This window comes from Jaculus jaculus, chromosome 1, assembly GCF_020740685.1.
Source record: "Jaculus jaculus isolate mJacJac1 chromosome 1, mJacJac1.mat.Y.cur, whole genome shotgun sequence".
NCBI classification, from domain to species: Eukaryota; Metazoa; Chordata; class Mammalia; order Rodentia; family Dipodidae; genus Jaculus; species Jaculus jaculus.
This window is the reverse complement of record NC_059102.1, coordinates 144259051-144284110: the sequence shown is the minus strand read 5'-3', so window position 1 is coordinate 144284110 and position 25060 is coordinate 144259051. Positions and strand designations below refer to the sequence as shown.

Sequence of the window (25060 nt, the reverse complement as noted above, 5' to 3'; positions counted from 1 at the left end):
ATTTCTGAAGTCAAATTGCAGGAAGATGTATTTTTGCCATTTGGCTTCCAGGAATAGCAAAAAGAAAAAGTGCCTTGAGACACAGCGTATCAGGGCCCAGCTAAGTCTCTGGCCATCATTCTCTCCTTTCACACCTGAATGATCGGGTAAAGACTTTTAACAATGTCCTTTGTCAGATTAGGAGACCAAGAAACCCAGAGGCGACACCTCCAGCCCGAGAGCTCAAGTTTATCTGCAATGGAGCTGGGACCAGACCCAGTGCCTATATGATTCCAGAACTTGTTGGAGAGGTAAGCTGTTTGAGACATCCCACAAGTGCACTCTGGGAGTTGCCTCCTTTACATCTGGGCCAACTCTTACACAGGTTGAGCATCTCTTATCAAAAATGCTGCAGATGGGGCTGGAGAGTTGGCTTAGTGGTTAAGGCATTTGTCTGCAAAGCCAAAGGATCCCGGTTCAACTCTCCAGGACCCACATTAGCCAGATGCACAAGGGGGTGCATGAGTCTGGAGTTCATTTGCAGTGGCTGGAGGCCCTGGGGTGCCCATTCTCTGCCCGGCCCTCTCTCAAATACATCAACATTTTTTTTTTTAAATGCTGCAGATCACACTTAATTTTGCATATGCATAATGAGACATCTTGGGAAGAGGACCCAAAGAGAAACACAGGATTAGTTCATTTTTGTTCTATGCTCATCTACACATTGCCTGAAGGACATTTTGGACAGTTCCTTCGGGGCACTTACATTTCTACTGCAACCTGTCCCATGAGGTCAGGTATGGAATTTTCCACTGTTTTATCATGTTGCTGCTCAAAGTTTATGGATCTAGGAGCACCTCAGGTTTCTGATTCTCGGATTAGGGATGTTCGAACTCCTCCTCCTTAAAAGGGTGCCGACTCTTTGGCCTGTCTGACTCTCCAACAAAGCCCCACTGGAGGGCAGAAGCCCTTGCTCTCTGCTGGTCTGTTAATGATCTGCTTTGATCAGAGGGCCCAATCACATGGACAGAGGTTCAAATTCCCCTGCTACTATGGTGGTTTGAATCAGATGTCCCCCATAAACTCATGTGTGGCGAATGCTTGGTGCCCAGCTGTTGGCCAATTCGGAGGTAAAGCCTTGCTGGGGAAGGTGTATTGTTGAGGGAGGGCTTAAGGGTGTTATAGCCAGCATCCCCCTTGCTAGAAGTTTGGCTTACTCTCCTGCTGCTGCTGCTGCTGTCCATCTGATGCTGGCCAGGAGGTGATGTCCAGCCTCTGCTCTACCATCTATTTCCTGCCTCAAGACTGTAAGCCAAAAAAAAAACTTTCCTCTCATCAGCTGCTTTGGTTGGGTGCTTTGTCTCAGCAACCAGAAGGTAACTACAACATCTACCATGGCCAGCTATATGACATTGGACATGTCAATTGACTTCTTTGAGCCTCGGTTTCTCCTTCAGGACATTGAAAACCCAAAAAGTCTACCACAGATGCAGACGTTGGGAAAAATAAAAACTAACAGAAATGCCAAAGACAGAAGCTTCGAGAAGCAGGATGGGTAACGGTTTGGTCCTCTCTGCCTTGCCCGTGTGTCCAGCTCTGTCCTTGCTCGTGGCTGGGAGCTCCAACAGGCAGAACCTGTGTGCCTGTGAGCGGCAGATGGCAAATGCTCCAAGTGACAGCTTCCCGCCTACTGACCGGCCTGCCCGTGGTGCCTCCAGCCTTCTTGCTCTTTAACACACAGCATGCACATTCATGGTACAGAAAAGTCCCATGAACTGCCCCTGGTCCAACCTATTTCTACTACCCGACTCAGAACTTTCCAAAAGGAGGGGCCCTACAGGGGGCGAACCCTGCCTTTGGCATCCTAGGATCTTCAAGGCCTCAGAGAAATGTTGAAAGGAGGGTTTCTTTGGCCTTCTGGTGAAGAATGTCTCAGACATGTCAGAGCCCAGCGCTGCACTCGCAGTTTCATTTGGCCTAACTCTGAGGGGTTCTTCCAGACGCTGCCTGGGCCACGTGTGCTCCTGCAGGGAGCACTGAGGTGCTTCCCAGCCCCAACGGGACCTTCTCCTAGACTGAGTCATTGCCTAGGCCCTGTGGGACTCTGGACAACTGAACTCACCTCTCTAAATCTCAGTTCCCTCATCTGTGAAGTAAGGGTGCTGGTGCCCTTCTGATGGGGAGGTCATAGAGGACAAATTGAATTCTTCAGGCCTTCATTCACACAACACATTCACTGCAGGCCAGACCCTGAGCTGAGCTGCTGGAGATGCTGCAATAACCCAATAGGCCCCTGTCCTCTAAACCCCTAAGACAGCCCATAAGCACTACACCACACACAATTATCATCCATGTGATAAGAAGCTCAAGATTAGCCAGGCATGGGGGCACACACCTTTAATCCCAGCACTCGGGAGGCAGAGGTAGGAGGATTGCCATGAGTTCGAGGCCACCCTGAGACTCCATAGTGAATTCCAGATCAGCATGGGCTAGAGTGAGACCCTACATCAAAAAACAAACAAACAAAAAAAGTTCAAGATTGACAAAAATGGAAGTGTTGGGGCTGGAGAGATGGCTCAGTGATTAAGGCACTTGCCTGCAAAGCCTAAGGACCCGAGTTTGATTAGCCAATAGGTAAAGCCAGATGTACAAAGGTGGCACATGCACCTGGAGTTTGTTTGCAGTGGCTGGAGGTCCTGGCTCACCCATTCTCTCTATTTATCTGCCTCTATCTCTATCTCACTCTGTCTCAAAAATAAATGAATAGGGCTGGAGAAATGGCTTAGTAGTTAAGGCTCTTGCCTACAAAGTCAAAGGACCTAGGTTGGATTCCCCAGGACCCACATAAAGCCAAATGCACAAGGTGACACGTGCGTCTGGAATTTGTTTGCAGTGGCTGGTGGCCCTGGTGTGCCCATTTCTTTTTCTCTTTGTGTCTCTCAAATATCTCTGTCTCTCAAATAAATAAAAATAAAATATTTTAAAATAAATGAGATTTTTTTTTTTTTAAATGGAAGTGCTCAGAGCAGGACTCCAACCTGGCCTGGGGGTCCCTGGAGAGGGTACGTGAAGGCCTATTCAGACAGGCAGAGCAGGCCTCCGGTGGGTAGAGGAGGGGAGGATGCCCAAGGGAGCAGCTGCCAGGGCTCAGAGCATGCCAGGCCACATGCTGCAGGAGCACAGCACTAGCCTCAGGAGGTGTGCTGCGGTTCAGGCCGACAGAACACAACAAGTGTGCGGAAACATTACCATTCGCTGCCATTGTTAATAAGTGCACGGCATCCCCGGCTGGACAGGATGGCAGGACCAATAACCAACTGCCCCCAGGGAAGGGTGCTACAGGCAGGCAGCTGGAGTCAGGCCACCTCCCTCTGGTCCCTGCAGGCCCCGTCTTCCGGCTCCAGTGCTCGGCCCTCCAGCACCCCTCCCCCAGCCCTGGGCCAGTGACCATCACAGCCCCATGCATGCGGATCAGTCACAGTCTGCTAAGGTCGCTAATGTCAAAAGCAGCAGAGCAAAGAAACCGCAAAGGAGTTGGGGGAGGGAGAGAGGGCAGCAAGAGAGGCCCAAGGCAGAGCAGAGGAGAGAGGTGAATCGAGACCCTCAGGAAAGGGCCCAAATCCCCCACGTGGAGGCGAGCGAGCTCGGCAGGGCTGGGAAGGACACCCCACCAGTGGAAAGCAGCCCCACCCCGCTGTCAGCTCCTCCCACTCCTCTCCAGCCCAGGATGTTGCAGCTTGTCTCCTGAGAGCCCTTTGGGGACCAGGGTCTGTCTCGGAGCCACACCAACCAGCAGCTCCCCCTACAAGGGCCTGGGGCATGGATTCCAGGGCACCTGGCTAGGAAGTCTGGAATCCACACAGCCCCCAACAAGCAACTGGTGGAGCTGCCAGTTCTGTCTCTGGTCCTTTTAAGATCCAGGGTGTGGGCGGAGCCCTGACCTGCCCTCCACAAAGGAGGCGCCAGGGTGACTCATCACAGTTCTCTTCACAGTCCTGGGGAGCAGGAGAATCCCCCCCCCACAGACACACACACCTGGCTTGGCACAAGGGTGGGCCCCTGCCAGAGACTCACAACCTCAGCCTCTAAATGGGACGGAGACACAGCACCAGAGGCCCGACTGTGACTTGACCTTGACGCAGGCTGTAGCCTCCATCCCCAAGGCCCATTCAATGTGCAGCTCACCGCGCAGCCGGACTCCAGGCTGCCCCTCCAGGTGGTGGAAGCTGTAGCTCAGGGGAAGCCCTGGATGCCATTCCTAGTGCCACACAAACCAGGCGCGGCAGTTGGCACGCCTGTAATACAAGCACTTGGGGAGGTGGCAACAGGAGGATCAGAGGAAGGTCAAGGTCATCCTCTAGGCCAGTCTGGGCTACGTGAGACCCAGTCTCAAAAGGAGAGTAGATCAGCCAGGCATGGTGGCGCACACCTTTGATCCCAGCACGCTGGAGGCAGAGGATAGCCGTGAGTTCGAAGCCACCCTGAGACTCCATAGTGAATTCCAGGTCAGCCTGGGCTAGAGCGAGACCTTCCTCAAAAAAAAAACCACCTAAATTAATTAATTAAAATAATAATGATAGGTTAGATATGGGCTGGAGAGATAGCCTAGCGGTTAAGGCACTTGCCTGTGAAGCCTAAGGGCCCAGGTTCGATTCTCCAGGTCCCACATAAGCCAGATGCATCTGGAGTTCGTTTGCAGTGACCCAGAGGCCTTGATATGCCCACTTTCTTTCTCTCTCTCTCCCTATCTCTGTCTAAAATAAAAATAAATAAATAAGATTTAAAAAATAAATTAGATAGATAGATTGCCTATGGCTTATTTCCTAACTCCCCCTCCAAGCAAGACCACCAAAGGAATGTACAGAAAACCAGTTAAACTAGAATTTCGAATTTCCTATCAAGAACAATTTTAGAGTACAGCTTTTCAGACACTCTACCCCCACTGTCTCAACTAAGGTGTCACCTCCACCAGGAAGTCCTCCTGGAGGCGATGCCTTGTCTTGACACTTATGCTGGCTTCACTCCCGCCTCCTCACCAGCCAGTGGAAAGCCAGCTGAGGAAAACAGAAGCCCAGGGCATCAAGGCTTCCCAGTGTCAGTGTCACAGGACAAACTGAGGCAGCGGCTCCAAAACTACTTTCTAGATCAAGGAGTTGAGGAAGCGGCCTGAGGAGCCCACCGCCCCCCCCCTCCTTGGCCAGCCCAGCCTCCCTTAGATCCCATCTCTCAAAACTACAGGGGTGCCCTTCCCAGAATGCCTCAGTGTACTGTCACAGCAGCCCCCAGCTTCCCTGGAGCCAGCGGAGCCTGGGCCCTGGAGCATTAAGCATCCTGTGTATGCTGGCAGCTAGGCTGCTGTTGGTTTTAATTAAGAGCACCGCACTGGCCCAGAGAGGGCCGTGTCACAGGCCGGCTGGAGACAATAGTGACCCTGCCTAGCCGCCTCTGTAGGCTGCAGAGCCGCAGAAGACAGTGGGGACGTGGCGCGGAGCCTGCGCCCATGGGCACAGCACAGGCTTTGGCGCACCCAGATCCCAGTTCGCACAGCGCACACCATGTATTTTAGAGCACAGAGAACGCATTCACCTCCCCCCACGTGCCAAAAATAGTCCGTCTCTGCTCTGAACCAAAGCTTTGGTTTCTCCGGCAGGCAGGTGCTGGTGGGGGAGGGAGGGGTGGGAAGGAGGAGCAAGTGGCTGCCACACTTTCAGACCTGGCCTGGTTTCCCAGCCCCGGAAGGTGAAAGGGGGCTTTGGTCTCCACCAGGCCTGGCCTGTGGAGGGCCTGGAGCCTCAAGAGCCAAGAGGTGACCCGGGAGGAAGGAGGGACTGCACGGTGTGGGGAAGCCTTGGGAGGGAGGTGAAGACACTCCCGTCCATAACTGGCTGTTCATGTCCCTTCCCCATTCACCCGGCCAGTGTGCTCCGCTCCAGCCACTGTCCCAGGGCACGCAGAGCCGCCCAGAGAGAGCCCAAGCTCGGCAGAACGTCGTCACTCCATCCCTGGTAGACACTGCTGGGGCCCAGGGACTTTGTAAGTAAAAGTGACTACTGGGAGACTAAGAAGATGGCTCAGCAGTTAAAGGTGCTTGCTTGCAAAGCCTGCTCACCAGCCGGGATTTAACTTCCCAACCACCTACATATAAGCTGGAAGCAAGAAGTGGATGGACACACGCACACTGCAAATAAGTGTTTAAAAAAATTAAGAGATGGCTTAGTGGCTAAGGTGCTTGCCTACAAAGCCTAAGGACCCACGTTCAACTCTCCAGATCCCACATAAGCCAGAAGCACAAAGGTGAGGCAAGTGCAAGGTCACACGTGTCCACTAGGTGCACAAGCATCTGACATTCAATTGCAGTGGCTGAGACCCTGGTGTGCCAATTCTCTCTCTCCCTCTGTCTCTCCCCACCCCCCAGAATAAAAAATAGGGCTGGAGAGACGGCTTAGTGGTTAAGCACTTGCCTGTGAAGCCTAAGGACCCCAGTTCAAGGCTCAATTCCCCAGGACCCATGTTAGCCAGATGCACAAGGTGGCACATGCATCTGTAGTTCGTTTGCAGTGGCTGGAGGCCCTGGTGCACCCATTCTCTCTCTCTAGCTCCCTCTTTCTCTCTCTCCCTCTCTGTCGCTCTCAAATAAATAAAAATAAAAAATAAATTAAGGGCTGGAGGAGAGATGGCTTAGCAGTTAAGGCGCTTGCCTGCAAAGCCTAAGGATCCAGGTTTGATTCCCCAGTACCCAGGTAAAGTCAAATGCACAAAGTGGCTTATACATCTAGAGTTCGTTTACAGTGGCTAGAGGCCCTTTCACACCCATTCTTTCTCTCTCTCTCTCTCCCTTTCAGATAAATAAATAAGTAATTTAAAAAAATTTTAAGTGACTGCCCGCCAGGCATGATGACTCACACCTTTAATGGAAACACTCAGGAAGCTGGAAGTAAGTTTGAGGCCAGCCTGGGGCTGCCCAGTGAGTTTCAGGTCAGCCTGGGCTAGAATGAGACCTTGCCTGGGGCCAGGGGAGAGACTGCTGGGTCTCACAATCAGCTGTCCTGTGGATAATGGTGAAGGCAGATCCCACCCAGAGCCAGGGAAGGAGTCAGGCTCTTATCTCCTCTGAAGAGCTCAGTTCTGGGGCCACTCACCAAACCTGTAGTGAGGCAGGACTCCCCACTGGGTGTGTAAAGCCACCAGAACACATGAAGCTGGAGTACCGGGCCCCTAAGAATCACTCTGGAACTCTTTTGAGAATTGAGACCAGAGCCGGGCGTGGTGGCACATGCCTTTAATCTCAGCACTTGGGAGGCAGAGGTAGGTGGATTACCATGATTTCAAGGCCACCCTGAGACCACATAGTTAATTCCAGGTCAGCCTCAGCTAGAGTGAGACCCTACATCGAAAAAAAAAAAAAAATAGAGGCCAGCGTTCAGGGCCCCGCAGGAAAGGGCTAAGCCAATGACCCAGCACAATAAGCAAGGAGCAAGACTCGAACCTGACTTGGGGTGCTCCCCAAGCTGGAGCAGACAGTTGCCAGTGTCTTAGCCCCAGGTTTCTCCTCTAACCTTCATGACAGAGCCAGTGGGGGGGGGGGAGGACTAGACACAGAAGTGGTCAAGGGCCCGACGTGGGGATGTAGCTCAACACCAGAGTGATTTCTGCTTCCCACAGCAGTTTCTTGGTTTAAAAAAAATGACAGAAAATTTGGGGGGGGGAGAAAAAAGGGAAAAAAAGAGGCCACTTTCTATCCTCAAAAGGCCAGAGCTGTGGGGGCGAGTGGCCCCAAGGCCACTGGAAGAGTGGCACCCTGTACAAAAAAAGGGAGCCTGAAATAAAGAAAAGTGCAGTGTGCTATTTCTGCTCTGGTTAAACAGTCCTAGGAGCCGCATTCCTCCCTCCCCACCTCTCTAGCCTGGGAACCCAGAGCACGGTTGGGGGGGGCTGCTCCCACCACCACCTTGGGAACCCAAGCATGTCAGAGTCAGCCGTTCCTCAGAACCACCCCACCCCCATCTCCCCATCTCCTATCTAGGCTCCCTCTATGGGGAGGGAGACTCCAGACTACACACCCCAAGGCTGAGAAACGTGACATCCCCGCTCCCCGAGTGAGGGAGAGGCAAGGAGATGGAGACCCACCTACCCCCACAGAGAGGCAGCCAGGGGCACGGAAAGCTTGCTGGATCCAGGCCCTAGGCCCCTGATGACCCCCAGAGATGAAGAGTCACCAGTCCAGGTGAGTCCCAGGCCCATCAGTGAGAGGAAAGAAAGGAAAAGGCTGCAGAAGAACATTCTAGAATATTCCAGGGGAAATAGAGAGGCCATGTTCACTGCCCCATGGTGGCTCTGGGCTGTGTACTACATGGTCACCAAAAGCCACAAGATGGGGTTCAATCCTTAAGGAGCTTATAGTCACTGGGGTCACTAGGTCACTGAGCCTATGCTGCACCCATGAGGACTGGGTCTCCTCCTCTGTCCCAACAGACACTTCTTAAGGTACCTAGGCTATGGCAGGCACTGGATATTGGTGACCGCCAGGGGCACTCCTAGTGCCTTCCACGTCAACCTTGGACAGTCCACCTCCAGCGTCCAGTCTACAGGGGCAATGCAGACACTGTGAAATGAGAGGCACCACTCCAGAGCTGACGGGTTGAAGGACTCCATGAGATCACACAGCACTGGGCAGAGGTTGGCATTACCTCCCCTTGGTGGGTGGAGGCTAAGAGCCCTTGGGGCTGGGGCTGGGGAACAACAGCTTCCTCCCTGCATGCTCCTATCTATATCCCCTGTCCACCTGACACTTCTGATATGGCCATCCTGTCCTCCCACAAGGTCTCAGCGCTGTGTCCTTCCTGCAGGAAGCCAGGGCAGAAGGTGCCCAAATGCCCATGGGTGGCAGAACACCTGGAGCCAATAGGACCCTGAGATCACAGCTAGAAGCACCCTGCACACTTGTTCTGCCTCACACCCACCCCAGGGACCCAGGGTACCTGAGCAGCGTCTGGCACTCCGGCAGCTGCTTGGATGCCTCGGGGATGAGGAACTCACGTCCCGTGCTCAGAGGTCACTGGAGGTGGGCTCACGGAGGGAAGAGCATGGTTTTGGTGGCAGTAAGGGATCAGCCTGAGCCCTAGGACTAGCTGTCAGGGAGGCCTTGGCACATTCCAGAGCCTGCCTGGGCCTCATTCTTATCCGTATAATGGGCACAACTTCCCATCCTCAGCCACAGGGTGGTCCCAAACATGCGTCGTTTAATACTTAGTGCTCCAACTTGCCAGGCATGGTGGGTACAAACCTTTAATCCCAGCACTCGGGAGGCAGAGGTGGGAGGATCATTGTGAGTTCAAGGCCAGCCTGAGACTACAGAGTGAATTCCAGGTCAGCCTGTGCCAGAGTGAGACCTTACCTCAAAAAAAAAAAGAGTGTTCCAACTTAATAAATGTCATAAAGACATTCTTCCCAATGACACTCCCCCATGCCACCAGCAGCTGGCTCCAGGTCTACCATGGCCAGGGTAGGGAGGGTATGAGAGGAGGCAATTGTGCCTCTCAGTCCGTAGCTAGGATCCCATTTTCTGACAGTTCCTACCCCCTGTGTGTGTGTGTGTGTGTGTGTGTGTGTGTGTGTGTGTGTGTGTATCTCCCTCCCCAGTCCCCACCCCCAGGCACATTATTACACTTACAACCTGCACAGAGCTACCCCCCCACACACACTCATGATGCGCATGCGTGAACAGATGTGCCATATCACCCACTCCTGACACATACCATGACCCCGTCCGTCACTCACACTTGGAGAACGCACACGTGGAACAGGGCTTGCACGTGTGACCCTCAGCCCCCCACCCATCCAGCCTGCAGCACCCACGCATGCTCACACTCACTGGTGCCCCTCCACATAGCTTTCTTGATGCCTCCCTCCACCACAGGCTGGGGGTTAAGTGCGTAGGCCTGGATCACAAGGGACAGGGCTCAAACCCCGGCTGTATCACTTGCCAGCTGTGTGGCCATGGGCCAGCTGCTGCCCGTTGAGCCTCTTCACCCTTATCTGTGTAAGAGGGATCATACAGGGCTCCCGGGAAGAGTCACTGACTAAGCGACTTGAACCTTGAGCACAGGCCTGGACCGTGGGGAGTGCACTTCACTGAAGGGGGAACAACTTGTGGTCCAAGGGAGGTAACAGAGCTAGCCGCCAAGTTAAACATCTGCATTTCCAATTTCCCATCAACCCCCACATTACTGGGGCATTATTGTCCCAACTTACAGACGAGAACACTGAGGCTTAGAGACCCAGAACGTCCTGTGGTTGGGATGGCCTAATGCACTGGACTCAGACCCAAGTACATGCCATCTCACGTCCCCGGCACACCTCTCCCATAGTCATGCCATCTGTCCCATAGTACAGAAGGGGACACTGAGTCCCATGGGGGACTAGTGACCCCAAAGTCCCTGTTCAGGACACGACGGGTCTGGCACAGAGGCCGGTGATCTAGAGATAGTGCTACCCTCTGTTCCCCTGTGTTCACCAGGCCAGGAGCCTGCTACAGAAGGATGGAGTCACCGACCCCGTGGTGCCTATGCACAGGCTCTCACGCTCACTGTTGGGCTCGCAGAGGCCTCTCCCCCTCCCAACAGGCCTTAGTTGAAGCTTTAGAAGGTCTCACTTGCTGGGCGTGGTGGCGCACGCCTTTAATCCCAGCACTCCGGAGGAGGCAGAGGTAGGAGGATCACCACTCTGAAACTACACAGTGAATTCCAGGTCAGCCTGGGCTAGAGAGAGACCCTACCTCGAAAAACAAAAAAAAAAAAGGAGAAGAAGAAGTAAGAAAGGAAAAGGTCTCATTTCTTCAAAAGGGCTCAACAGGGATTCTAGACAGCTTGTTTCCTGCCCTGACCACCAGCCCACACCTCTGCAAGTCTCAAAGGCCTGTCCTTGCAGGCAGCTTCTCTTCCCGCCCCCCAAAACAGGGGACATATGCTAGGTTTCCTTCAGACGCCCCTCCTTCTTCCTTCCTCTGCTTCTCCCTTGAACTAAGGTGGACGCGCCTGTCCCTCTGCCTGCCAGTCTCATCCTACACTGTCTCTCTGCAAGTACCTTTCCTTTCTCTCTACCTCTCGCTCCTCTTTTTTTTTTTTTTTGAGGTAGGGTCTTGCTCTAGCCCAGGATGACCTAGAATTCAGGGTATCCTTGAACTCACAGCGATCCTCCTATCTCTGCCTGACCAAATCCTGGGATAAAAGGCGCGTCAGTGCACACCTGACTTGTATTTGGTTTTTCGAGGCAAGGTCTCACTCTAGCCCAGGCTGACAAGGAACTCACTCTGTAGCCCAGGCTGGCCTCAAACTCCCAGCATTCCTCTTACCTCAACCTCCTGAGTGCTGGGATTACAGGTGCATGCCATCATGTCTGGCTACCTCTCTCCTTCTATTTAATCTGTTTCTGGCCTGTTCCTCTCCTCCCTCTCACGCTCTTTCTCTGTACTTTGCTCCCTCCTCTTGGTTTTCAGAGTTCCTCCCCTACCAGTCCCCTCCTTCACCCAGAGCACATACTATTGCTGGACCACTGGCATTAGATCTATCCTCACAAAATAAAGCTCCCCCGCCCCCCTGAACCCACAAAAGAAACCTTCCTAATATCCCAAGATAAGACATGGTCTTGGCGCTCTACCCAACCTCTTAACACATTCAGCTCAAATGCGCCAGCAGCCCAGGGCAGCTGGCTCCGTGACCATCCAAAGGAGTGACCAGGTAGTCCTGTCCCCTGAGCAGCCTCCACTAGAGACAACGCTTAGCGAGCACCTCCTGCCCCCACTCCCCGTCTGCAAAGCATGGGGGCCCATCCTGGGTCATTCATGAGGTGCCCATCCTGTGTCATTCATGAAGTAGTTGTAGCAGACAGCTTCACGTTCACTGAGATAGCAGAAGAAGCTGGCCTGCCTTCACAGGCCCAAGCAGAGAGAGAGCACAAGCCTAAAGGTCAAAAGCCACAGCATACTTCAGGAACTCCAGCTAGGCGCACTTTGCATATCTTTAGATTGAAATCTGAAACCCACCACCACACCTAAAGATCCACCCAGTGACATTGCCTCCAGCCAGGTGGCTGCAGATGCAAACTACAAACAATAAAAAACTGAATATATTGGGGACCATCTATTCAAACCACTACAGTACTCATCCTGTGTCATTCATGAGGTGCTCATCCTGGGTCATTCATGAGGTACTCATCCTGGGTCACTCATGAGGTACTCATCCTGTGTCACTCATGAGGTACACATGAGGCACCAGGGCTCAGAGATGGGTGGTCCTCTGAGACCACAAAGCCAGAAAAGAGCAGAGCCAACCCTGAGACCGCAGACTCTGTTCTCCTGCCCCAGTGGACAGCTGGCCCTAAATCCAAGCCACCTGGGAATTACATGTCTATCGCCAATGTTCTCTGCCCCAGTAAGCACGTGTCAACTAGTATGGCAAATTGCTTTATCCTACAATGATAGTAACAAGGAAACTCCGTGTCAGGGATACTGAGCTTGTCCTTCCCAGAGCTAGATATATTTATCACAAAGTGTACCATGGTAGCAAGACACTCCCACCCAGACCCCAACACCATGGTACAGTGCCAGGGGCCCTGGCAGGAGTCATGGGTCCCAGTTTGTTTGTTTGTTTGTTTGTTTTGTTTTGCCATTTGTTTGTTGTGTGATCTTGGGGGAAGTACTTGACCTCTGTGGCACTCAATTTATTTGTGCAATGGAAAATCGGGGCATTGGGTGCTTGGGGATGTAACTCAGCAGTAGAGCACTTGCCTAGTATGCACAAGGCCCTTGGTTCAATCCCCAGCACCATGAAAGAAAGAAAAAAAAAAAAGAGGGGGATGAGGAGATGGCTCAATGGCTAAAGGCACTTTCTTGCAAAGCCTACAGACTATGTTCAATTCCCCAGTACCCATTCAAAGCCAGATGTACAAAGTGGAATATGCATCTGGAGTTTGTTTACGGTGGCAGGAAGCCCTGGTATGCCTATATTCATTCTCTCTCGTAAATAAATAAAAATATAAAAAGAGACAGGAGGCTGGAGAGATGGCTTAGTGGTTAAGGCACTTGCCTGTGGAGCCTATAAACTCATGTTCAAATCTCCACGTCCCATATAGCCAGATGCACAGTGATGCAAAGTGTGCAATGTCGCACATGCACACAAGGGGGTGCACATGTCTGGAGTTTGTTCACAGGAGCTGAAGGCCCTGGCACACCCATTCTCTTTCTTTCTCTCTCTTCCCCTTTCTCTCTCAAAAAATAAAAGAGAGAGAGAGAGAGAGAGAGAATAAGTAAGAGAGAGAAAGAGAAATCAAAGTATTGGAGTATATGACCCCTAGAGTCTCCTTTAGCTCAATAATTCTACTATTCTGTTTAATAGTAATCAAAGGAATGAACTTGAAACTGAACTTCCTCTTTTCTTCCCCATAAATTGTCAATGATTGAGAAAAACAGGAATACCCAGTGCTGGCAAAAATGTCGGAAAGTGGCCATACCCTCACCCACTCCTATTGTAAACGCTGAAAATGTACTGGAGCTTCCTTTCTGGAGAGGAATTCAACAATTCTTTTTTTTTTTTTAAAGATTTACTTGTATTTATTTATTTATCAGACACAGAGAGGGAGAGAGAGAATGGGCACACCAGGGCCTCTAGCCACTGCAAACAAACACACCAGATGCACGCATCACCATGTGCATCTTGCTTACAATGGGACCTGGAGAATCGAACCTGGGTCCTTAGGCTTTGTAGACATGAACCTTAACCACTAAGCCATCTCTCTCTTTTTTTTTTTTTTTTTTTGTTCTTGAAGGATGAGGCTGACCTGGAATTCACTATGTAGTCTCAGGGTGGCCTCAAACTCACTGCAATCCTTCTACCTCTCCCTACCAAGTGCTAGGATTAAAGGCATGTGCCACCACACCTGGATTTTCTTTTTCTTTTTAATATTTTTTTTTAATTTACTTATGGGAGAAAGAGCAAGAAAGAGAGAGAGAGAGAGAGAGAGAGAGAATGAATGAGCACACTAAGGCTTCCAGCTACTGCAAACAAACTTCAGACACATGCACCACCGTGAACATCTGACTTATGTGGGTCCTGGGGAATCAAACCTGGGTCCATAGGCTTCACATCTTAACCGCTAAGCCCTCTTCTCTCTCCAGCCCAATTTAGCAATTCTTTTATTTATTTATTTATTTTGATTTTTCGAGGTAGGGTGTCACTCTAGCCCAGGCTGAAGGCTGACTTGGAATTTACTATGTATTTCTCAGGGTGGCCCCTAAGTCACTGTGATCCTCCTACCTCTGTCTCTCAAGTGCTGGAATTAAAGGCATGTGCTACCATGCCTGGCAAAATATTTTTTTAATATCTTATTTTTATTTATTTATTTGAGAGAGAGAGATATACAGAAATAGGAAGGTAGACAGAGAGAATGGGCGCGTCAGGGCCTCCAGCCACTGCAAACGAACTCCAGACGCGTGCGCCCCCTTGTGCATTTGGCTAATGTGGCTCCTGGGGAACTGAGCCTTGAACCGGGGTCCTTAGGCTTCACAGGCAAGTGCTTAACCGCTAAGCCATCTCTCCAGCCCCAAAATATTTTTATTTATGTGTGAGAGACAGAAATGGGTACACCAGGGTCTCCTGCCACTGCTAATGAACACCATGTGTGGGTAGGAATACCTAGGTCATTAGGCTTTTCAGGAAACTGCCTTAACTGTTGCCCTTCTTTTTTTTAATGAGAGAGGCAGAGAGAGAGAGAGAACTGGCAGGGCAGAGCCTGCAGCCGCTGCAATCTAACTGCAGACATGCACGCCACCTCGTGCTCCCGTGTGACCCTGCACATGTGTCACCTGTGTGGCTGGTTCACGTGACATCTGGGGAGCTGTGGTGGTTTGACTCAGGTGTCCCCCATAAACCTAGTTGTTCTGAATGCTAGGTTCCCAGCTGATGGAGATTTGGGAATTAATGCCTCCTGGAGGGAGTGTATTGTTGGGGGCGGGCTTATGGGCTTTATAGCCAGTTTCCCCATGCCAGTGTTTGGCACACCCTCCTGTTGCTGTGGTCCACCTTATGTTGGCCAGGGGGTGATGTCCACCCTCTGCTCATGCCATCGTTTTCCCCTGCCATCGTGGAGCTTCCCCTCGAGCCTGTGAGCCAAAATAAATCTCTTTTCCCCACAAGCTGCTCTTGGTTGGGTGATTTCTACCAGCAATGTGAACCGGACTGCGACAGGAGTTGAACCTGGATCCTTAGGCTTCACAGGCAAGTGCCTTAACTGCTAAGCCACCTCTCCAGCCCAATTTAGCAATTCTTAATCAAAAGTCTTTAGGCCAGGCATGGTGGCAATGCTTACATCCCAGCACTCAGGAAGTGGAAGCAGAAGTGGGAATTCAATGCCAGCCTGGGCTACATAGCAAGATCCTGCCTAAAACAGCAGCCAAAACAAAACAAAACATTCCCAAACTTTAACTCGAAAGCTTGTTTTTGTTTATTTATCTTTAAAGAGCTATAGCCAAAGATGTGTCATGTCCTTTTTTTTTTTTTTTTTTTTTTTTTTTTGGTTTTTCGAGGTAGGGTCTCACTCTGGTCCAGGCTGACCTGGAATTAACTCTGTAGTCTCAGGGTGGCCTTGAACTCACAGCGATCCTCCTACCTCTGCCTCCCGATCCTCCTACCTCTGCCTCCCGAGTGCTGGGATTAAAGGCGTGCGCCACCACGCCCGGCTCATGTCCTTTTCTTTTTAATTTTTCTTTTTAGACCCAGGCGTGGTGGCGCACGCCTTTAATCCCAGCATTCAGGAGGCAGAGGTAAGAGGATTGCTGTGAGTTTGAGACCATCCTGAGACTCCATTGTGAATTCCAGGTCAGCCTGAGCTAGAGTGAGACCCTACCTCAAACCCTACCCCAAAAAATATATACTTAGGGCTGGAGAGATGGCTTAGCAGTTAAGGCGCTTGCCTGCGAAGCCTAAGGACCCAGGTTCAATTCCCCACTACCCACATAAGCCAAATGCACAAGGGGGCGCATGCATCTGGAGTTCATTTGCAGTGGCTAGAGAGCCTGGCACACCCAGTCTTTCTATCTGCCTCTTCTCTCTCTCTTTCTCCCTCACTCTCAAACAAACGAATAAATAAAATATTTTAAAAATATTTTACTTGCCGGGCGTGGTGGAGTACTCCTTTAATCCCAGCACTTGGGAGGCAGAGGTAGGAGGATCGCCGTGAGTTCAAGGCCACCCTGAAACTACAGAGTTAATTCCAGGTCAGCCTGGACCACAGTGAGACCCTACCTCGAAAAAACTATATATATATATATATATATATATATATATATATATATATATATATTTATATTTATATTTATATTTATATTTATATTTTACTTAAGGAGAGAGTATGTGTGTGTGAGACAGAGAGAGAGAATGGGTGCTCCAAGGCCTCTAAACACTGCAACTGAATCCCAGATACATGTGCCATCTTGTGCATCCAGGTTTATATGGGTACTGGGGTATCAAACTTGGGCTAATAAGTTTTGCAAGCAAATGCCTTTAACCGCTAAGCTATCTTCCCAGCCCCCACCCCCTTTTTTAAGACAGGATCTCAAGTAGTCCTGGCTAGCCTTGAACTCACTGTGTAGCCAAAGGTGATCTTGAACTTCTGAACCTCCTGCCTCCATCTCCCAAGTTCTAGGATTATAGGTATGTGCCTCTGTGCCAAGTTTATGTGGTACTAGGTATCAAACCCAGGGCTTTGTGCATACTAGGCAAGCACTTTACCTACTGAGCTACATTCCCAGCCCACGTATGTATAAAGATTTAGAATGAGGACTGGAGAGAGATGGCTTAATGGTTAAGCACTTGCCTGTGAAGCCTAAGGACCCTGGTTCGAGGCTCGATTCCCCAGGACCCATATTAGCCAGATGCATAAGGGGGCGCACGTGTCTGGAGTTCTTTGCAGTGGCTGGAAGCTCTGGCATGCCCATTCTCTCACTCTCTCTCTGCCTCGTTCTCTCTCTGTCACTCTCAAATAAACAAAAAAATTTTTAAAAAGATTTAGAATGATATGTTCATCGCAGCATTGTTGATATGGGGAGGGGGAATCTAGCTGTCCAATAGAGGGAATTAAATAAAAATATGTTGCATGTATATTATGTACCATTTAAAATATTTTTTTAATTTGTTTATTTGTAAGCAGAGAAAGAATGGGCACATCAGGGCCTCTAGCTGCAACAATTGAACTCCAGATGCATGTGCCACTTTGTGCAACTGACTTTACATAGGTAGTAGTGTATCGAACCCAGGTCATTAGGCTTTGTAGGAAAGTGCCTTAACTGCTGAACCATCTCTCCTGCCCATATTATGCACCATTTTAAAAAGCTGTTTTAGAGGAAGAGTTAACAGGCAAACAGACCCATAAGGTTTTTTAAAAGCTAAAAAATTAAAAAGCAGACAATTCTGAAGGTAATTAACATGATATATTAAACCCTTCTGAGTTTTCCTCTTAAATATATTTGGAGTCATGGTCACACTACCTGAACATGTATGATCTTGTCTAAATACATCTGGAGGGCTGGAGAGATGGCTTAGCAGTTAAGCACTTGCCTGTGAAGCCTAAGAACCCTGGTTCGAGGCTCGATTCCCCAGGACCCACGTTAGTCAGATGCACAAGGGGGCGCACACATCTGGAGTTTGTTTGCAGTGGCTGGAGGCCCTGGCATGCCCATTCTCTCTCTCTCCTCTCTCTGCCTCTTTCTCTGTCTGTCACTTTCAAATAAATAAACATAAAACAAAAAAATTAAAATAAATGAATGAATAAATACATCTGGACATGATCCTTAATGAACATGATCACCCTCATTCCCCATTATCATCTCCCGTTCCCCAACACCCCACCTATTCTCTGTACCACAACCAAGAATGATCTTTTCAAACCAATCTCAATGCCACACACACACACACACACACACACACACATACACACACACATATCATCTCCCTTCCATAGCTCCTCACTCAATTGGAAACTGACCAAGTTCCATCCTGAGGCCTTCTAGGGGCTGATGCAGGACAGGGCCACTCACCCACTGTGTCCTCACTACTTGTGCCTGTCCCAAAGGTGTTTAAGCTTGGCCTCGGGAACAGCACAAGCCACTAGAACAGAGACCTCAGCTGACACCTAGTATGGGCAAGCCCCCTGGGGTGGGGACAGGAGGAGCAGGTCACATTCCACTTGGGAGCCAACCAGGACCACAACACATGTATATGTTTATCTTTATTCCCCATATGTGTTCATATAATTAGAGGTATAAAGATATCTTTACCACCATGTATCTAGTTTTTATTTTGTCATTGCAGAAAGAACAAGGCCGGGAAGAGGCCAGGCTCTGTGGCCCAGGATGAGTGCCATCTGTATGGACCAGTCCTTCCTTGTCCCTCCTGTAGAGGACCAAGACTGGCACCGTGGAATCTGTAGCTGACAGGAAAGCGCCAGGCACCATACAAAATCCTCCTCGTGCCCTGGACCCTCCCCAACTCCAACGAAGCCCATTTTTCCGAGAAGGACTTCCTCCTCACATAAAGAAAAGGCCAGAACCCTACAACATCTGGCCCCTGAGCCCAAATCCCTCCATGGACTCGACAGCCCCAGAGGCTTCAATTCCCCCTCTGACCCCAAAGTACTGTCCCTGTGGTACTACACGGCCATGTAGCTGGGTGTCACAGTTGAGCACACTGGGGCTCAGAGAAGCTGAGTGATTTGCCCACAGCCACAGAGCCCACTCTCCGGGACACTGGGCCCGTCCCTAACCACAGAGCTGGCGTCCTGCCCAGGCGAGATGGAGTCCTCAGCATTGAGTCTGATGGAAGTCTCGCTGGCTGCTGCTATGTTTAGTGTGCGCTTGGGGAGAGGAGCTCCAGGTACACTGAGGGACGGCAGAACCCCCTTTTCTGGTCCTTTCTTCTCCTCCACAGGGCTACACACCATGGATCCATCGCGCCAAACGCCTGTGCCTGCCCCAAGTGGCTGTCAGACGCTGCCTCCCCCAAGGCAGTGTCATGCCTCTGGCTGATGAGGACACTGACCAGAGAACACCCTTTATCCCATAGGAAAGGACATGCCCATCATCACCCTAGGTCTTTGGACATCCCCAAACCAGAGACCCATGAGTCCAACTAATGACACCTCACACCTCTCAACCTCAGACCCAACCTGGGCCACGGCATCCTCTGTCCCAGACCCCAGAGATGTCCACTGCAGGCCAGCCACCAAAGTCACTCATGTCCTGTCCTCCCCAAGCTTGCTCTAGCTCGGCCTCTATATCCCAGAAGAAATCAAAGTTGGCTGGCAAGGTCAAGGCCAAGTTGGGTCTCAACAAGTGGCAAGTGGAGGTGACCACCTCCCCAGCTATCACCACTCCTGGACAGAGGTTTCCTGGGAGAAGCCACCAGCAAGGAGAGGTAGAGAGAGGCTAGGAAGGGCAGAGTGTTTGGCCTCTTCAGAAGCTTCCCAGGCGGGTGCTGAGACCAGGACAAAGAAAGGGCTGTAGGCTCCCTCCCATGCTGGTGTGTTCAGGCAGCATGGCTGCTACCGCTGACGGTGGAACCCGCTCTTGTCTGTCTCTCCAGCTCAGCATAGAGTGGGCGCTCGGAAAACGGCAGGTCAGTTTAAACATGAACCAGCGGGGTGAGAGGCTGCCTCGTGTGAAAGCTCCTGCAAGGCCTTGGGAAAACCAGCCCAGATCCCGCCTTTCCAGGCCTCCTACTCCAGGCACACAGACCAGGGTCCCATGAAAAGCCCTCTGAGAAGACATGCGACTCACAAAAGGTGTTTCAGACTGGAGCTGGAGAGATGACCCAGAAGTCAAAGGCATTTGCTTACAAGGTCTGAAGGCCTGGGGTTTGATTCTCTAATACCCACATAAAGTCAAATGCACAAAGTAACACATGCGTCTGGAGTTTATTTGCTGTGGCAGGAGGCCCTGATGCACCCGCATTCACTATTTCTCTGTCTCTCTCTCAAATAAATAAATAAAATGAAAAATATGTCAGGCTGGTGAGATTTCTCGGTGGTTAAGGCACTTGTCTGCAAAGCCTAGTGACCCAAGTTCGATTCCCCTGCCTTCATGTAAAGCCAAAGGCACAACGTGGCACATGCATCATCTGGAGTTTGTTTGCAGTGGTTAGAAGCCCTGAAGTACTCATTCATATTCTCTCTCTCTCTCTTTCTCTGCTTGCAAATTAATTATTTTTAAAAATATGTTTAGCACTGGGCATGGTGGTGCACGCCTTTAATCCCAGCACTTGGAAGGCAGAGGTAAGAGGATCATTGTGAGTTCAAGGTCACCCTGAAACTACAGAGTGAATTCCAAGTCAGCCTGAGCTTGAGTGAGACACTACCTCGAAAAACCAAAAGAAAAAAAAAAAAAAAAGATGTTTTCGGCTGGAGAGATGGCTTAGCAGTTAAGCGCTTGTCTGTGAAGCCTAAGGACCCCGGTTCGAGGCTCAGTTCCCCAGGTCCCACATTAGCCAGATGCACAAGGGGGTGCACGCGTCTGGAGTTCGTTTGCAGAGGCTGGAAGCCCTGGCGCGCCCATTCTCTCTCTTTCCCTCTATCTGTCTTTCTCTCTGTGTCTGTCACTCTCAAATAAATAAATTAAAAAAAAAAAAGATGCTTAAACCAGATGTGGTGGCACCTGCCTTTAATCTTAGTACTTGGGAGGCAGTGGTAAGAGGGTGGAAGATTCCTGTGAGTTCAAGGCAAGCCTGGGCTAGAGTGAGACCCTACCTTGAAAAACAAACAACAACAAAAAAAACAATAGCAACAAGAAGATGTTTAAGACTGGTTTAGAGGCAGGAGGCTCATGTTTAATCCCAGCACTCAGGAGGCTAAGGTCAGAGAATTGCCATGGGCTGGAGACCAGCTTGGGCTACAGAGGTCAGCCTGGGCTAGAGCGAGACTCTGCCTTTCAAGCAATAAATAAATAAATAAATAAAGCTCAAGGCTTGGGAGTGAAAGGAATGATACAGTGCTTGCCTAGCACGTGGGAGGAAGGAGGAAGGAGGAAGAGCGGAAATAATATGATCAAAGCAACACTGTCCGGCGACTGTGAAGCCACTGGCCATTTACCACATCCTGCCTATTAGACCCCTACTGACTCCTTTATAAAAAGGAGTTTTTTAATTTATTTATTTTTATCAGGGCTGGAGAGATGGCTCAGTGGTTAAGGTGTTTGCCTGCAAAGCCTAACAACCCAGGTTCAATTCCTCAGTCTCCAAGTAAAGCCAGATGCACAAAGAGGCACATGCATCTGGAGTTCATTTGCAGAGGCTGGAGGCCCTGGTGGGTCCATTTTCTCCCTCTCTCCCTCCCCTCTCTGCTTGAAAATAAATAAATAAAAATATATACAATGTTTTTATTTATTTGCAAGCGGGGGGGGGGGGGGGGGGAGAATGTAAGTGATCCTTATCTGCAGAGGAAGAAAACATTGATTGCTCTGGGGTAGGAAGTCTGGAAGATGAAGGGCTTTGGCCAGGCTGAGTCCAGATGTGTGCAGTCAGGGCCACATGAAGCCTTCAGACTTACACACAGGTGCGCATGTAAGTACCTGTACCCCAAAGCAATAGACTAGCCACCGAGGATGGTACCCAGCACCCACTCAGGTATGATCATCAAGTCTCCCCTCCCTACCTGGGCCCTGCTTGCCCTTGTAGCACAACAGGGTGACCTAGCCAGCCCCCCCATCGGTCAGAAGTGAGATACTGCAAGCGGCACTCCCCAGAACCAACATGTGCATATAATCATACCTTAAGGATGCCAGTCGTGGAGCCCTAGCCCAGACCTGAAGATTTAGAAGTGGGGTAGTACCTTGGGACTCACAGGCTCTCGAGATGATATTTGGGAGTCCTCCTGGGTGGCCCTTCTCGACCCCGACACAGAATACCCCAGAAGAAAGAGCAGAGAGCGCCAGACCCCATCGGAAGGCAGGAGGCAGATCAGGGGCCTGCCGCAGGCTACAGGGGCTCTGCTTGTCCCGTTGGCAGGCTTTTCATTCCAGAAAGGTCTGCAGACCTACTAAGTGCCCACAGAGAGAGACGGCTGTCAGCCACAGATCAAAGCCTGCCTGGAGAGGGAAGACCTTCCCAGGGAGACAAGCCAGAGGCAAGTGGACCCTCTACCCCCCCCACCCCTAATAAGGCCTTTGACAGAAGAAAAGCTCCCAACCTACCTCAATCCCTAACCAAACTGTTCCACCCCTCAGAAGGCTTTTAAAAATAGCCCAGGGCTGGAGGAGAGATGGCTTAGCAGTTAAGGCATTTGCCTGAGAAGCCAAAGGATCCAGGTTCGATTCCCCAGGACCCACATAAGCCGGATGCACAAGGTGGCGCATGTGTCTGGAGTTCATTTACAGTGGCTGAAGGCCCTGGCATGCCCATTCTCTCTCTCCCTCTCTCTCTATCTGTCTCTTAGTCTCTCTCTCAAATAAATAAAATAAATATAAATAAAATAGCCCAGCCCAGCATCACCAGGCCCTACTTCTCCCAAAGTTAACAGTCAGCCTCAGAGAGATGGGTCTGGGACAAAAGACCTTTGGCCTTCCAGACTTGTCCCATCCAGAATCCACCAGCATGGGCTAAGACCAGAAAGAGAAGCCCAGAAGAGCTCTTGGCGTGAGCCCAAGGCTTCTCCTGAAGCACAGCTTTATAGCAACAGACCGGGGAACAATCCCAGCACTCCTCGAGGCCAGCCATGTCATGTTGCCTCTCTCAGCCTCAGTTTCCTCTCTGTTCACAGAAACAGCCACAGCAATGGTACCCACCACGCACCAGGCTGTCTGTGTCGGTCAATGTGCTAAGGGCGCAGCATGGTGCATGACACATTCAGTAAGCAAGACTCTTGGCTTTCGCTCAGCTCACTGGTGCCCCGCCCCGCCCCCCCCCACCGTGATGGTGACAACCTGGCACACTCTGCGCCACTCCTGAAGAAGTCCACGGCGCCTCCTTCTTCCCCAGGCCCAGGGGCCCAGGAGGTACCACTAGCAGCCTGCCCGCTGATGGCTGAGGGCCACACCTGACCTAAGCTTAAAGGAGGGTCCCCTCCAGCAAACCTCGTAAGACAGCAGGGAGTTAGAAAGGCCCACATGCCCACGTTGGAAAGAGGGAGTGGACTAGGCCAGGAGCACCCCTCATTGAGGTGTTGTGACATCCCCAGTTCCTTGTCCCAGCTCCCCTGGACAAGAGCCAGCCAGCATCAGTGCCCTAGTCAGGAAAAGCCCCTTTTGTTCCAAGCCCACCCGGGTGAGACACGCGGGGTGAAGCATGGGCTCGGTCAGAGGGCAAACGTACCCAGAAGACCGATGGAGGAGGAGGAGCGGGGAGCAGACGCTGTGCAATGCACCAGAGCCACCTCCAGGGCTTCCACCTAGCTGGTGGTCAATCAACCCTTTGGGGGGAGGGGGTGCCACCCAGGCTCTACTTTTGGGTTCCAACGCAAGTCTGGGTAACTACCTCCTGGCAAGTCAAACCGCCAGGCAGAAGCTCCTCCATATGCCAGCGTCCTCCCCATCCTCAAAAAAAAAAAGACAGGGTGGCCAGGACCAGTGCCATGGACCACTGGTGAGCTGGGCCACTCTCTGGCAAGGCTTCAGGGAGGGGACACCCGTGAAGCCACACTGGAGATGTGGGGAACGGAGAGTTGTGAAGTTGGCCAAGTGCAGAGTGACACCTGGGACGGATCTACAGAAGCACGTCGAGAGGACAGACCTTCCTTCTAGGTTGAGTGATCAAGCCCACCCACCCCGTCAGCTCTGGAGGGCTGAATGTAATTCACTCCCTGGTGTGGCAAACAGACAAGGTGAGAGCTAAGATGGGACGGGAGAATGCAAGCTACTAATGTCACAACCAACACAAGGCGTCCAGGATCCTTGCTGTCATTATATAGAGTTGTCTGCCAGGTCTCATCACCCCCTCCCCATTCTCTCTCTCTCTCTTTCCTGCCGGGGATGGGGACGGGGAGACAGGCCAACCTCCAGCAACAGTAGCAGCTTCGTGATGCACGCAGCACCCACCCGCCGCGCTCCTGCCACCGGCTTGGCGCAGCCAGAGGCACAGGCGCCCAGGAACACCACCCCCCCGCACCTCCTGGGACCACCGCCCCCTATCCTGGCACAGCCTGAGACCTCCCCGGACAGCTCTGTGGGGGAGGAAAGGACCGAGGATGGGCTGGGAATGCAATCTGGGACTGGGGTGACCGGCAGCCCTCCTCCAGGTCTGGGGGCGGGGTGAGTGTGTTTGGGGGGTGGGGAGGGGGGAGAACAATGGGCCAGGTACGGGGCAGGGGCGCGGCCAGGGCGTCCGTGGAGCCGGGGTGGAGACGGGCCCGGGAAGGACGCCGGGAAGGTCGCGGCGCAGTGGGGCGGAGGGGTGACGGGGCCCGGGATATCGGGGATGGGGGGAGGCGCGGGGTCCCGGCGTGCACTCACAGTAGGTTTTCCTGGTCAGCTCTTCCACAACTTCAGGCTTCAACTTGCTGTTGGATTTCCCCATCCTCGGCGGCCGCGGCCCCCCGCCCTGCCCCGGGCCAGACCCGGTCGGGGAGCCCAGCGGAGCTGCTGGGCCGGGCTGGGCAGGGCCGGGGCCGCGCCTTTGTCTCTGGCCGTAGCCGCGCGGCCCGAGCACGGGGCTCCGGCGACGCTACGCCTTGGCCCGGCCGGAGGCGCGGGGCACAGGCCCGGGGAGGGGAGGTCCGGGCGCCGCGGCGCGGAGCTGCGCTGGGCTGGGGCGCCGCCTCCTCCTCCTCCGCCGCCGCCGCCGCTCGGTGGCCGCGGTCGTCCCTGGTTACTGGGCTCCGCGGCGGCACATGCTCGCTGCCGCTGCGCCGCCGCCCCTGCGCTCCCCGCCTCCCGCCCGCCCGCACCGGCGCGCCAGGGGTGGACCCGGAGCCGCCACTCAGCGCCCCGGCGCCACCTCCCGCCCCGCACCCGCCCGGGCCCGGCCTCTGCCTGCAGAGCGCGCGCGCCCCGCACCGAGGCGGGAGGGCCCCCCACTTTTCCCTGCTCGCACCCCCACCCCGCCCCGCCCCA

The 25060-nt window shown here is 52.1% G+C and overlaps 1 protein-coding gene across 1 annotated transcript in view; it reads right to left on the bottom strand.

Moving 5' to 3' along the window:
- Ncs1 (neuronal calcium sensor 1) overlaps positions 1-24596 on the bottom strand; it is a 62676-nt gene extending 38080 nt beyond the window's left edge. The window contains exon 1 of the mRNA XM_045159885.1: positions 24461-24596. Within this exon, the coding sequence (XP_045015820.1) occupies positions 24461-24524 (64 nt within the window). The 5' untranslated portion in view covers positions 24525-24596. The remainder of the gene's footprint in view (positions 1-24460) is intronic.
- Between the last annotated feature and the right edge of the window lie 464 nt (positions 24597-25060).